Source organism: Tupaia chinensis, unplaced genomic scaffold (genome assembly GCF_000334495.1).
Source record: "Tupaia chinensis unplaced genomic scaffold, TupChi_1.0 Scaffold000046_3, whole genome shotgun sequence".
In the NCBI taxonomy this organism is placed as follows: Eukaryota; Metazoa; Chordata; class Mammalia; order Scandentia; family Tupaiidae; genus Tupaia; species Tupaia belangeri.
In genome coordinates this window covers 662537-678397 of record NW_006159504.1, presented here as the reverse complement: position 1 = coordinate 678397, position 15861 = coordinate 662537, and the positions used below count along the sequence as shown (strand labels likewise).

Sequence of the window (15861 nt, the reverse complement as noted above, 5' to 3'; positions counted from 1 at the left end):
CTTTAACATGATCAGTAGGAAGTTCCTCCGAAGGGTTTCAAAGTCTCTACTCATGGATGGAGGAAGTTCTCTCCTTGCAGAAATCGAACATGTCGCGGGACTGCGTTTGGCTATGAGTGGCCACAGCATTAAGCCAGCGCACACCCCTTCTAACCCGTGAGGATGGTCTGACTAATGTCAAAGCTAAGTTTGGGAAAAAATCAGTCTCTCCCTCTCAGGGAAAGACAAATATTTTAGAGGTATGTGATTCATACAGTAAATATTAGTACTCGGTCGAGCTACAAAGTGGCTTCCAAATGGTCCACAGCTGTTTGAAATAAAGTCCGACGCCGGCCAGATGAGGACTTAAAAATCATAATACACCATTTATCTTTCTCCCCAGCTCATCCAAACACTCTTGAATTCATCCTGTCCTAACTTAGTTATATGCTGTGGTTTGTTATTCCAAGAAAGCTACCCTATCCTATCGAAGAATTGCATCTCAGCGGTTGAACGAAACCATACCGAACAGCTGAACTACAACATACGCAGATAGACATCAAACAGCAATTCCAGAGAACCCAAATCCTGCTCAAGTAATCTAGTGACTCACTGAGTCATTTCTGAAATGCTCTAAATGCCAGTGTAGACACATGTTATCATAGACTAGTAATCCCTATTTAAAACCAGCAGTTCAGTATCAATAAATGGGGCAAATTTAAACAAAAAACAAATTCTTACACAATCTGTCATTTTATTCTTTTACTTTCTCCCCCTTCCCCAAGAAATCCATCCAACTCCTACAGAAGAACAAAATCGGCCAAATACCACTTAATTCCTTCTTCCTTCTTCCTTCCTGCTTTTCTGCTCTGCCTTTCATTTAATCTCTAGTCATAGTTTATTTTGATAGTTTTTTCCAATAAGAAAAAAAAAATAATTCTTCCAATTCTGGATTCTATTCAATAAATACTATTGAAAGACTAAAAGGGACCTTTTTTTTTTTTTTTTGGTTAAATTTCAATATGGGGTGCTTTTGCTTTCACTACAATTTCACATTGATAGAAAATGCTTAGAAGGAACCAGCAGTTAGCGTAATGGCTATGTTGCTGGACTCCTACGTAGTCGACTGCAGTTTGCGTCCCAGACCTGGTGGCTTAAAACTCACGCTGGGCGCGTGTGCGGGCATGCCCAAGATCCTGAGAGGAGAATGGAGGAGAAGGGATTGTGGCGTGGCCAGCCCCCCTGGGGGGTGATTTCTCGCTTTCTGTCTCTCTGTCTCTCTCTTTCTGTCTGATGTGTGCACGTGCCCTATAGCAAAAACCTCTCCAAAAAAAAGAGAATGTGCTTAGAAAATACAGTTACCTCCAAGAAATAGTAATTCAATCACGATCCTTGGCCATATCCTTTAGGAATTAAAATTTTGTACCTTTTTTTCAAGGCTATTGTTAGGTCGGTTAGAACAAGTCCACCCATATGTCTCTTTTTCTCTTTTTAAAATGTTTTTGCTGTGGGGTACACATGTTTTCAGGAGAGAGACAGAGAGAGAGTGTGATAAGGAAAGTGAGAAATCACCTCCTCAGAGGAGAAGACCACGCCACAATCCCTTCTCCTCCATTCTCCTCTCAGAATTTTGGGCATGCACACACTCGCACCAGCATGATTTTCAAGTTGCCAGTTTCAGGACTCAAACCATGGTCGGTCATGCAGGAGTCCAGCGGCATAACCACTACACTACCTGCTAGCCCCATCTGTATGTCTTATAGAACTTAATTTTTAAATGTGTTTACCTTAGTATCTTGTGCAACTTGCTTGGCATTTTCTAAGTGTTCCAAAACTCAGAGAACTTTATAAAGTCATATTCAGAGAACTGAAAATATACAATATGACAAAAATCTTGCTATTGATTCTTTTTTGATAACTGTCTGATTCATCTAAATGGTCTCAACAATATTAGTGTGAGCTATTTCTGGGCCAGTGGGAATCAGAAGCAAGCTCCTTATCTGGAAAAAGAAAAGGGGGGGGCACAAAATCTGTTGATTAGTGAGGATCAGTTGGCCAAGCGTGATGTTCAGTAGCACCGGTCTATTGAGTGTCTAATGTGTGCCCACTGTGGTGGGAGGTGCTGAAGTCATGGAAACATATTAAAAATGACGCCTTGACTGTGCACTTTCTGTGTCAGGTATTTTGTATGTATAGTATTATGTTTGATTATTCCAATGAGCATGCCGCATTGGAATTATATTCTCCATGCATTGATATTATTATTCCCATTTTACAGGCAAGAAAAGACAAATGGAAGAGGTAATTATTTTGCCCAATATCTCACAGCAAGTACTGTTTATGGCAGAGCATGAGTGGATCAAAGCTGTCTGATGTCAGTCCTCTTTGTGTGCTCACTGGCTCCTTCTAGTGGCGGGAACTTCTTTGGCTACTTCTCTGGGAGACAACTGGCCAGGCAGATCTATTTTGCTCATTGATGAAGCCCCAGTGCACAGAGAAGAGCATGGTACGTAGTAGGTACTTGGGAAATAGTATTGTGTGTATAATCCCTGCTCTCATGTTCCTGCTTCTATGAGTCAGAACTAGCGTGAGTGCTAAGGATGAGTCACTGAACTGCATTTTCTAAATTAAAATGTACATCAATGACGACAGAGGATTCGATACACAGATATAGAGATTACCCAAACATGTTTATCAATAATATGTTGGGGTTTTTTTTTGGAGGTTTTTGCTATAGGGCGCATGTGCTCACCAGAAAGAGAGAGAGAGACAGAGAGACAGAAAGCAAGAAATCACCCCTCCGGGGGGATGGCCATGCCACAATCCCTCCTCCTCCATTCTCCTCTCAGGATCTTGGGCATGCACGCACACGTGCCCGGTGTGAGTTTAAACCACCGGGTCCGGGACTGGAACAGTGGTTAACTACATGGGAGTCCAGCAACATAGCCATTACACTAACTGCTGGCCCTGTTTATCAGTAATACATAAAGCACTACAGACTTGAATGAGAATTTTGCTTGAATTATGTCTCTACCAACGCCATGCAAATCTTCTTTCTTTTTAAAATGTTATTACTTTTCCACAAGCGAGTGAGAGAGAGAGGGAGGGCACACCCTCCTACAGGGTCTTGCTGCCACAGTCAACTGTCTTGACTCCCGCCTCGGCCAGTCATGGATCACAGGCACGTGAGTGCCCCTGGAGGGCAGGTCCTCAGGGAGGACTCCCAACGCGAACCTAGAACCTTCTTGCCTGGACCAGTCTGGCAGAGCTGCTGCTGTGGCGCTGCCCAGCCCCTTGTGGAAACTTTCAGAAACAATGTCTGCTCGCGTATGGGCGTACACTTATCTGTGCATACATACAACATGTGTCTATGCCCATGAAGGGATGCAGTATTACATTTATGTCCCAATAATTACATGCATGGATAAATACCTGGGTTTTAAAAGTAAAATATGCCCACCATTTTAGGTAATAGTTTTCATCGCTCAGTTTCAAATCTATGAATATACACTTGGCTTATACTCTACAGTTTCTGCAAGAGCAATTGTTTTACTCATCTATTACTCTTAGCTTAAAAATAAATGAGGAAAACGAGGACTGTTTCTAAGGAAATGGCCAAGATAAACACACATGTGAATGTTACAGAGCAACAGGATTTTCTTTAACCTTAAGTATTGATGACATAAAATCCAAATTTTATTATAAGATGGGGGGGGGCAGCAGCAGTTATGTAGTGGGTGTTTGAGCACCAATGAGGAGTAAATGATTTGATTCTGTGGGCTCAGAGGATTTGTCAGCTGCCTCATAAGTATAATTCTGGCTCTTCATATCCCTGCTGCTTCTAATTTAGCAGGACAGGCTCATAATTGAAGCAAATTAACTATTTACACTTGCCACTTCTACCAGGGAAGAGGACATAGCAGCAGGAAAGAATGAGTAGGAAATTACATTCTTCCCACTTGTGTCAGATCTGCCCTTATATAAACACATTAACAGTAATTTCAGGAGGCGTCAAACATAGGAATAAATACTGAGGGATAAAATAATGAGGTGTTGCTGTTGAGCTGAACTGCTATGCCTAATATCCTTGGGTATGAATTATACCTCCTGAAAGAAGGCATATGTTACAGTATTCACACAGTCTCCCTGCAAGTGATATCTGCTCATTAGGCTCGGGATCTCGAGGTAAATCCACTCTGCTCTTCCACGATGGGGCTCGCGACGACAAAAATACACTCTCTGGGCACCACTGGCTGTGGTTTCTCCTGCATGCACCAAAATCGGAACAGGCTTTCCACTCCATTTTTAGCATAACAGCGTGTTTATTTAGTTCTCTGGCTGCAGCTTGAAAGCCATTTAATGTAATGTAAACAAGAACATTTTGTTTGTAATTTGCTAAATGTATTACAGCCCGACTGTGTCTCCAATTAGGAACTTAAGGTTCATTTAGTCATTTACATCTGGTCCTGATTTAAGGTGACTTTGCTTCCCACTACGAGCTGGCTTTCCATGGCTGAGAAGGACCCAGGAACCCTTTAACCCCTTTGGACCTGCACTTTCTGCTTCAGAGCTGAGCAGGCTCTTTGATTTTACAGGGGGTTGATTTGCTCTGCGCTGTCACTGCGAGCCTGGATTCAACGCCACAGTGACTAGAATCAGGGAACTCGGGAATAATGGAGGTAGACAGGAAATTTAGCTGGAACCTCATAAAAAAGATGCTGAGGGTTGCTGAAACTCCAAGGAGCCTAATTCAAAGGGCGTGCTATTGTTCACTTATTATTTTTCCCTCTCTGTAGGTTCCAGTCAGTGAAAGATAAGTAGCGGAGACCAACATCACAGCAATACTTATGTTTTATTTCCCTTTCTCCATCTGGTGCCTTTTAAACAACTTAGTATGCTTCTGAAATGGGCTCTTCATTGTCTTACGAGTCATTAGCATTTAAAACCCCCGGTTGGAATCCCAAACACAATTTGGTTCCCATTCCAGATTCAGCACCATCTTCCAAAGTATTAAAATGGAGAGATCTCTGATATGTGGAGTTTGTTCAGCGGCTTTGGTAGGAATGATTCATAAGGGAGGTTTTGTGTTCCTGGAGGATTTTTATCGCTTCTTTCAGCTTCCTTTTGATTTCTCTTCTTTGAAAGATTCTTCACAGAAACCAAAGTACATATAGTTTCTCACTCACCATGGATTCTGAAAATAAAGATCTGCCCTTCTGCAGCGGCTTCTTATCCCGCCTACACTCCACAATGAGGAAGCATGTGATATAAACACACAGTAGCTCTATTAGTCACATTCCCTCTGGCTGTCAAGAAAACATTCAATCGTAATCTCACTAATAGCTGTTTTTCCTTAAATATTGTAATTTGCTGAGCCCCCAGTAAGTCATCGATAATTGTGTCCATTTTCCCCAATTCCTGTTTATATTTGTAGCTGCTCATAATCGTGGGCTACATGACAACAGGATTTTCAAACAACTGTGGCACGCGAAAGCTCAGCCTTCGACCCCAACCAACTGCCTACACAATGCAGCTTGCGTCCCGTGGGTCTGTTCTGTACACACAATGCAGCTAGCGTCCCGTGGGTCTGCTCTGTAACAGGGACACTGGCCCCAAATTTTGAAGTTTAATAGTCTGCTTCGGATTGGCTCTGGGGAACGTTCCTTTAAAAATACACGGCAATATGTGTACTCCCCAATTTGAATATTAAATACGAATAAAATACAATGAATTAAAGTTTGAAACAGTGATATTCTAGAATGTTGGCACAATGAGTCAATGCAAAGAGAAAGAACAGGTGGTCACACGCCATAATAACACTTGCTGGGATGTTCTGCTGACATCTCCTGGATGCCCAAATGTGCGTTGTAGGCAGGCACGTTCGCTCTGCTGGCAACTTGTTCAACCATCAGGGAAGGGCAGCCACGTGGCCCATCGAGGCAGCATGCTCCCTTTTGTCTGATTTCATTCATTTGAGCCTCTCTCTCTGTGTGTCGTTTGGGGTGTCCTACTGGGATGGGCTTACAGCCTGCGTGCATCTTAAACCATGCCTTTATCATCATTCGTGGTCTCAGTCTTTTTATTAAGCAAGATTCTCTTTCTCAAGGAAAGGACAGGCTGTGTGGAACCCTCATGAGGTCAAGGGAGTAGAAAGTGTGGGGCAAACCACGTTAGAGTGACCAAAACTGCTCTCCGAATCTTGTTTGGGGAACTCTCGAATGAGTGCTCGAGTTTTAAAATGTTTACTTTTTGTTTTGTAAGAAAACAAGAGTTATTTCTACCAAGATATTTCCTTAAATATCTTGGCATAACTTTTGTATTAGCCACTGGATTTTGATTACGAAATTATTTTATTGTGCCCAACGAGTCATAGAGCTCAATTATTATGTAATTTCATTCTTTATTTATAAAATGCATTCTCTCCCCAAACCTCAACTATTTCAATTAAGAGAGAACCCAAAGGCAGACTCGTCACAGGTTACTTATTAAATTGAAAATCCAATGCAAAAGAGGAAGAGAGAAATGTTTTGTCATCATAGACATGCAATTAAAGAGCCTTGAATATTACATCCTAATCGTAATCATAATAGGAAGCCTCCACCTCAATTTTGAAAGCCAGTTGGGAGAATGGGAGTAATTTCCTTTTTCAATGTGACAATTGAGGATAGTGACTCTCATGTACTTGGTTCTATAAATACTGTATATGGCTAGACAAAAAAGAATATGGAATACTATCTTAATAATCCCCTTTTGCTCTAATAAAAAGGAAAAGCCTTGTTATAATAGAATTAGAAGGGAGAAACCTGCTGCTTTATATTTACTGCCTTGAGGAATCACCCAATTTTCATCATAAGAACATTATCCTTTTCTACCTGATATATGAATACAGACACTTATTTTTAATATTGATATTGGAAAGGAACAATCATAGGCTCAGGAAGGCCTTTGCGGACCTCCTTCTTTCAGAAGCACTGGTTGTATGCATGGGAAATGATTAGGTAAAGGTAACTGGGTCAGGGAAGGTAAGAAAACTAAGTGGCTTGGTAGTGCGGGCCACTGCTGCTTCTCGGAATATATCTTCTGACAAAGTAGAAGCTAAGGCAGCATCAAAGAGCCTGGGAGCAATGTTCCCAGCTCTGTCGCTGAGTCCCAAGTGCAGAGAGGGGCTGAGCCTGCAGAAGGGGTCACGAACGTGTCCTGATGAACCAGAGTTGCTGCACGCAACCCTTAGGGAGGGGAATCACTTTCTGGACTCCTCCTCTGGGACATTTTAGCTCACGAAGTGAAAGATTTTATAGTAGTGGAACCTGGTGTATGTTCAGGAATACACAGGGTTCCTGGAGCAGAAAGGTATGTCTTCATACGAAGTGGTAAGGTGGCATAGCCCAGAGAACAGGATGGGGCTGGGATTCCTGGTATGTAATGTGCTTGGCTTCTCATTCAGCTATGCTCTACTCAGGGGAGGAGTGAAGTCACACTGCACCGTTCCACCATGATCATCTGACTGTCACTTGGGAGCCACGTCTCTGATCTGGGAGCAAACTGACCCAGCTCTAAAATCCTGAAACAACTTTATTAGGATTCTGTTAGACTCCCATAGCACAATGTCAGCTGCTCTCTTAATAGGGATGTTTATAATCGAGTGCATGGAGGAGACATCAGTGGTGTGTTTCTCGGTCTTAAAGATGACTCCTGCAATACAGGGCTACACACGGAATGCCCATGCTTTCTACGAAGCACCCCTGCAGACTGACAGTTTAAAAAAGGATATAAGAAAAGTGTAGAGATTTCAGATTATAGAAGACAGCTTTGATGTACAGAAAAGGGAAGTTGGAGAAAGCTGGCCAGGGCAGATTCTATGTCCTTTGCAACTGGTTTTATCATTACAATGTCATTGATTTCACAGGGTTTGTTAGGAGGAGGACTGAAGTTGAGCGATGAGTTCTAATCACAGTTATTCTATGTCCAAGCCTATCGTCTTAGACAAATCGTTCAACACTGTGGGGCCTGCTCATCTTGTTCTTTTCTATACCCCCAGTGCCCAGGACAGTGCCTGGCACATAAGTGCTCTACAATATTTGATGCATCAATCAATCAATTAAATTCGTCTGGCTTTATTTCATAACCTGCAAATTTGGGATAATTTCCCTTATATCCACAACTACTGAATAGAAACATAAGATAAGTAATGTGAAACTGCTTTTAAGAATATAAACCCTATGTATATTACAGATTTGATACATACACAAGGCACTTCAAAAATTCATGGAAAAGTGAAATTAAAGTACGAATTTATTTTGGTGCAAAATATGTCTGAAATCTCTGTGTGATATTTCTACAGAAAGAACCTTCCATGAATTTTTTGAAGGTACCCCCTTCATAGAGTTTCAACATCTAAGTTCTTGTAGATGCATAAATAGGCTTGAGATTTTCTGCTTTTTACATACTTTAAAGGACATAAGAAGGAGAGGTAGAGTCCTGCCTCTGTCAAGAATCAAATACGAAACCAATCCATTAATGCAATTCGGTATTCTGCAGTGGCTGAAGTTGCGCAATCTAATCATTCCAATGACTTATATTAATGAAAATTCCTATTTACATTTTTTCTTTGTGACCGTGAGATTCTAGATGGTGATAATGGGCATCTAGTGGTCAGTTTAGTAACAGGGGATCAGTAATTCTTTCTTTCCGTGGGTTACCTCCATTGACTGAGCCCTCCCCCTCCCTTTCCATGAAGTCTCTCATGGCCCTAAAAATGGTCCTCAATCACACCAGGGCAATTCACAAGAGAAGAAGAAAACCAGGCATCTGGTCCTGTTTAACCCAGGCTAGAAATATGGTATAAACATATATCAAGGATTGAATAACATGCTCTGGTAGTTGTTAGAGAATGGCTAAAGTAGAAATCGTTCAATTTGAGGTTTATTTAGCAAATATCAAAGAGAGTTTTGATGACAAAAGGATTAATAATAAGTGCTGAAGAGAGTGGAGACAGTTTTCAAAATACTTTCAGGATTTTTCTTTTTGTCTTTATGATCGCGTTGGCAGTGTTAAGGAATGATGCAATATCATCTTGGCTGGGATGTAGAAATGTCCCTCTCAAAACTGCACAGTACAAACTTTGAGACAAAGCGGTAATAAAGAAATGTAACATTACGTGAATATCTACTAAAGTCTGTTTCCAACACATACGTTCCTAGTCTTAGTTCTGGTATCTGAGGAAGCTACCCAAAGCTTTTGGAGCCCATTTATTTAGAGTACATACACCGTCTCAAATTGTGAAAACACTGTTGGTTTCCACTCCATTCTCAATCCCCTCTTACCTGTTTTTGCTCTTCTCCTAAACCATCCCACATGGAAGCCACAATTTTAGAGACTTCACCAAAGGTAGCATTAGGATTCTGGCCCTTGATGGCAGCCTGAGTATCACGAAAGAATAACGCATAGGCAGACACGGGCTTCTGGGGCTCATTAGGGTCCTTCTTCTTCTTCTTCTTTGGAGTTTTTGGTTTTTTCCCCATGTCAGAGGCAGGCCGCTTCTCTCCACCATTGATCTGAAATTAAAATCAAAACAGAATTAGACAGGAACTCAGAACACTCGAAGCCAAGTCATCTTGTTTTCCTTTGAGACTTAGTCACAGAGCCTCACCCGTGCGTACATAGCACTCAAACAGACATTACTAAGGGACACTTGTATTTGTGGTTGTTTTTCCACATATAAATCTTTATATTTTATGTCATCTTCATATTCATCCTTTTTCCAGCTTAATTCACATAGCTTTGAAACATTTGTTGGTTCTTTTTATAATGTCATTCTATTAAGTATTAGCTTTGACTCTCCTTTTTCTTTCGTTCTTTTACTATATCTGTGAACGGAAGCACATGTCTCCTGTGGTAATGCTAGTGGGTGAACAATCGAACTCGCTTTCTTCTGAGGAGTTTAATCCTTCCTAATTATGATTGTCATATCAAAGAGGGGGGTAACATGTCCAATCGATAGTTGGATGGCTTTTGACCTTGCACGAAGGCCTAAGGAGTGCTGCTGGAAAAACCTAGCAATGCCTGTAGTTCAGGGAATGGCATGGTTAAGGTCAGTGCTCATCCGTGGAACTTTCTGCAATGGTGGTAAAGTCCTATAACTTGCACTATTCTGTAGGGTAGCCAGTAACCGTAAAGTTCATGAGCCCTTGGAATGAGGCTAGAGTGAATAAGGAACCAGACTTCTAACCTTTAAAAAATGTAAATAGCAGGGCAGCGGGTGGCATGGAGGTTAAGGAAGCTGGATCCCACATAGCCCACACCATAGTTTGAGTCTAAGACCTGGCAGTTTGAAAAATCCCACTGGGCGCGTGTACGTGCATGCCCAAAATTCTGAGAGGAGAATGGAAGAGAAAGAATTGCATCCCCCTCAAGGGGCCATTTCTCACTTTCCTACTCTCTCTGTCTCTGTACAGTGAGCACATGCACCCTTAGCAAAAACAAACAAAACAAAACAATCTAAATAGCTGCATGTAAACAACGGCCACTGTATTGGAGAGTGCATCTCCAGAATCTAGATTGTAGAGATTTCTAGAACAGTTTTTCTCACCCGGTTTAAACATAGATTCTATTTTCTGTCATGGTCCTCAACTATGAATACCTGCATAATTTGAATAGTTATTCTGATGCAATTGGGAGAAATCATTCTGACTGTATCTAAGACCACTGCATGTGTATATTATCTTTGTTATTAACTAGATGTGACGTCACCTCATTCTTATCCTGCCATTTGATCCACCTCTATCAAGTGAGCGATTCTGGCTAGAATTTTTTTCCAGCTCTAAAACTATATGACTCGACATGAATATAAAGTAGTGCTATCCCTGAAGAATTCTCTTTCCACATGCCTCTCCAAACAATGAAGGCCCCGTGTGCATGATCTCTAATAGAGCTGCCAATATTACAGCAGGGGGGATCCTCGCCTACTAGTGTTGTCGTTAGGACTTTTTTCCTCTAAGAAGAACCGTGGTATGAGGGGGTTTTCAAAAAGTTTATGGAAAATACTTATGATGAAAAAACTACATATGGATTTCAAAATTTTGTTTACTCTAAGGAAATTGTACTTTAATTCCATGTTCCACAGACTTTTTGCAGTCCCTTCGCATGTACCTTATTCAGATAAATTGCTAGGTGGGCTGTTTATGTACACTGGTTGCCACCGTTGGAAGGAAAACATGATACACTGAGAGGCTTGTGGATGTGATGTCAGAGAATCTAGCTTCAAGGCCTTCTATTTCTAGCTATGTTATCCTGGTTAATTTCTTGGGATCTCTGCTTCCTCTGGTATAAGGCAGTTGTGCCACTTCGTGATTATTGAGGTGGTATGTATCTACCTATTTTAAGAACTTTAAAACAATATTAAAATGTTAATTATGACATGATGAAAAGTTTGAAAATAATTCATTAAATAAATGAAATGACTTCCAAATTAATTTGTGATATCTTCTGATCAGCTTGAAAGCTTTGCTCACACACTAAAATGAGACAGGGAAAAAGCTGAATGAATTCCTTGGCTTTGTCTTGATTTTATTGAGGAAGATATGTTTAAAATTATCATTCTGAAATTGCCTACCCAAGCAGATCAAAGAACCCCTCAGGGACAGGATGCTCTGAACCGAGTTGACAAGCTTATATAGATTAGCACTGGGTGATAACTTCTTCTGGATAGATCTGACAGTTGATCCTGGGAAATTGTTGGCACCAGGGTAAATCTGTCCAGCACTAGAAAAGTGCTGACCCTGGGCAACTGGGACTAATTGCTCTAAATTAAACACATGGACCCATGTGACCTGGAATGGTGGTTCTCAAATATGGCTGCAAGTTAGAATAACCTGGAAAGCTTTTGCAAAAGTTTATTTATTTATTTGTTCTGTGAGAGAGAGTCAGAGGGAGTGGAATTTAATAAGGTCCTCACTCCGTAGTCCACCCCAACTCTTAGCAGGCTCAGATCATGAGCACACGTGTGCATACACCTGTGCTCGTGTAGGTTCTGGGACATGAACCCGGGACTTTCCCACCTGGGTCATCTGTACCACCAGTGTGCTGACACTTGACCTATGACCTGGAAGGCTTTTAATTCCTTGTTGCCCAGGTCTTACTCTACAATGAGTAAGTCAGATGTGTAGGGGTGCCTTTATTCACACCCTCTCAACTCTACTCTTGCAATTGGCAATTAAATTCCTTGAGAGAGAAAACAAACACATGGATGTTTTCTGTGCCTTAAGGCTACACATGACCATGTTTTTTCTCCTTTACACAACTCAGTTCTTCCCAGAGGTTGTCTGCGCTGCGATATACATTCTCCACAACTCACTTCAGTGTCCTCATCACTTAGCTCTTGATAAGGTCACGAGTGGCCACATTCTCGAATCTTTTCCTTATTTGATTTCTCCCTGAGAGTTCTCTCATCTGTGGGGTCCATAACACCATCTACTGTGCGTTTTACTCCTATCTCGCTGACCTCACTGGTGTTAGAATCACTTTTATGCTCCTCTGTCTCTGTCTTGTCATTAGATGGTAGCAAAGCTGATGCTTTTTGCTGTATATGCTCTTATCAGGTAAACCTATACTTATTTTCCATTACCATGTGTGGGGGGATGATTGGCAAGTCACGTCTTCCCTCAGTTTTGTATGCATAAAAACTATCGCTATTTGACATCTCTCTTTTTAAAATTTATTTTATACGCTCAATCACTATACATTACTACGTCTTATAAAGTGAATTTACCCAGCATGAATACACATCACACCATTGCAGCTGAAGATACCATACACATTATCATCAACAGATAATCATCCACTTCTGTGTGAGTCTCAGGGATATCTCAAATATGAGTTCGTGTGATTCACTTGTTTGGTCCCATACATTTTTCCTCATGGCATGTACCGAGTTTATAATTACGCAGTAACTTGTGTGGTTGTTAGATGTTTTTCTATCCAGGAATGTAAGCACTATGAAGACGGGATCTAATTTTGTTTACGAGCACTTATCATGGTTCCTGATAAGCAGTAAGTGCTAACATTTGTTAGAATTAGTAATAGTAATTAAAAAATAATAATAATATTAGGTTGCTGGAAAAGTCATGATGTAATTTTATATGTTTGTCTCTGAAAAAATGCATCATGACTTTTCTGATAACCCAGTAATATTAATGTAATTGGAAGAATGAATGAATAAAAGCACAAATGGTTTCTTTCTTTCTTTTTTTTTGAGAGGTTTTCGCTATAGGGCGTGTGTGCTCACCAGACAGACAGAGAGAGACATAGAGACAGAAAACGAGAAATCACCCCTCGGGGGGGATGGTCACGCCACAATCCCTTCTCCTCCATTCTCCTTCCGGGATCTTGAGCATGCACGCACACGCGCCTGGCGTGAGTTTTAAGCCACCGGGTCCGGGACGTGAACCGCGGTCGACTACGTGGGAGTCCAGCAACATAGTCATTATGCTAACTGCTGGTTCCCACAAATGGTTTCTCTACAGGAAATCAGTCCTCACAAATTTATCTGACTACATTAGAACAATAGGCAAATATTCAGTGAAAGAGAAAACACAGATTTTTTAAAAAGTATTTTAAAACTCTATTATTAGTAATTTTTTCTTATGACTATGATTGTCTTCTTCATAGTTTTTATATTTTCTAAATTTTGTAAAAATGGCCATTCTTACATTTATAGCCATAAAGTATTTATTAAAAAGGAAAATAAAAAGAAGTCGACAAGGTTCACTGGGGAGAATATTCAAAACAGAGTGGTCAAATGGTACAAACTTTCAGTTACAGGACAAATAAGTTCTGAGAATCCAATGAACAGCATGGTAACTACAGCTAAGAATAGTGTATTATGCACTTGAAACTTGCTCTTATCAAATTAGTTCTTATTTTTAGAAAAAGGTGACAAGGTGAGGTTATAGAATTATTAACTAACTCATTTGTGGCAATTCTTTCACAGTGTACACAGATATCAAACCATCATGTTGCACAGTTTAAATATATGCATTTTTAATTGCCAAAAGCATGTGTGCTTGCCAATGACAGAGAGAGGGGAGAGAGAGAGAGAGAGAGCGCAAGAGAGAGAGAACCCCTTAATGAGGTGTGGTGATGCCTCAGTCTTTTGTCTTCTATTTCTTCATCCTGTCAGGATTTTGAGCACACATGCACAGGCCAGGACTTGAACCACAGTCAGCCATATGAGACCCAGTTTTCTTAACCATTAGTCTACAGGGACAGTCCTAAATATACACAGATTTATTTGTCAATTATACCACAACAAAGCTAGAAAACACAGTTGTTAGGATATTAAAATATATATTTCATTAAAGTTTAGGAATATTTAGAAATAGGGAGCAAAGTACAGAAATAAATGAATGCTAACACATATGAAATATTATTTAGATTCATTTTAAATGTTAATTAAAACATTAATGATCTGACACATTAAAATCTCTATGATTGAAGTTACATCAATTTTTTAACCTTTAAAATTTTATTCATTTACTTCTTTCATGACTAAGAGAGATAGGGATAGAGAGAGAGAAAGAGATAGTACCCCCTACAGGGTCTTGACACCAGGTACCAGCTTCAGCCAGGCCCAGGTCATGGGTATGCACGTGCCCAGCATACTCAGGGAGGACTCTGGATGTGAACCTAGAACCCTCCTCTGTGGATCAGTCTCATAGTGTTGTGTTTTATAGCTGTGCTGCCATCTGGCTCCCTTATGTCAATCTTTTTGGAAAATAATCAGTTCTCCATCACAGAGATAAACTTCCTATCATGCAATGTAAATGTTTCTATTGAAAAAGTTCCCTGAATTATTTAAATAGTTTCCCTCTTCTGTTGTCCAAAATTGTGTCAACTACTGATCTTTATGCTTATTTTTTTTTACCGAACTGGTATTTGGACAGGATAGTGCAGACTGTAAGTCTACTGGTTTTGTGTCCCTGATGCAACAGAAAAGAGGACAATTATCTTTCTGTATTTGACACAGGGGCCTACTTTCTAGGGATGATCTAATGAAACAGGAGAACCTGTCACTGCCAGTAAGAACCACAAATATCAAGTGTATGGAAACCACAATGACCATTTTGAGGCAACATACAGCAACCCAAATAGAAACCTTAAGTAACTTCATACAGCCAGTGCATTTGCTTAGTTATCTGGAGGGTTTTAAAGCTTTCCTGGTTTGTCCTGTAGGGTTATTTGGAGTCAGTCTTGCTCAGTCTCAGAGTATTCATTTTTAGCAGAAGCAAGCATTTCATGACTTCTGCACCACAGTTTTGAGGCCAAGAGATGTCACATATACATTATAGAGTGTAACTCTGGAGTTTCGACAGTGTATCTGGTTGAATGTAAGAGAGGCAATAAGGTGTGAGGCAGGGGTGCTGCCCCCATTAAGGCCAGACTACCAAACAGCCTCATAACATTACGTCATCTTTGTTTTCACCATACTGAAAGCAAGAGCATATTGATCTGCCTTGAGTCAACAAGATGCTTTCCCTTTAATACCCATGTTAACCTTGGTTTGAATTATCTATCATGCAAGAAAACTGGCACCTAAAAAGACCAATCTAAAGGATACACATAAAATATTTATTATTTAAGATTCACTGCCTTGCTTTTCTTTCAATAATTAAACTAGATCACCAAAGCTATATTCTTGGGTCATAATATTCTGACCACTCATAAAATTGCCTTCATTGACTTGAACTATGATCTAAGATAATGCTTTGACTTTCACTGAAGACTCACATAAGCAGGAAAAGAAAAACTGTGTATAAAAGATCTCCATTTGAAAACATAAAATAAAATATACTTTGGAGGAAACCACTAATTACATTGCTCAATGTT

General features: G+C 40.4%; 1 protein-coding gene across 1 annotated transcript in view; it reads right to left on the bottom strand.

Annotated features, from left to right (window-relative positions):
* Positions 1 to 15861, bottom strand: part of TOX (thymocyte selection associated high mobility group box) — a 384675-nt gene that overhangs the window by 44097 nt on the left and 324717 nt on the right. Inside the window, exon 5 of the mRNA XM_006140855.3 lies at positions 9303 to 9533. Within this exon, the coding sequence (XP_006140917.1) occupies positions 9303 to 9533 (231 nt within the window). The remainder of the gene's footprint in view (positions 1 to 9302; positions 9534 to 15861) is intronic.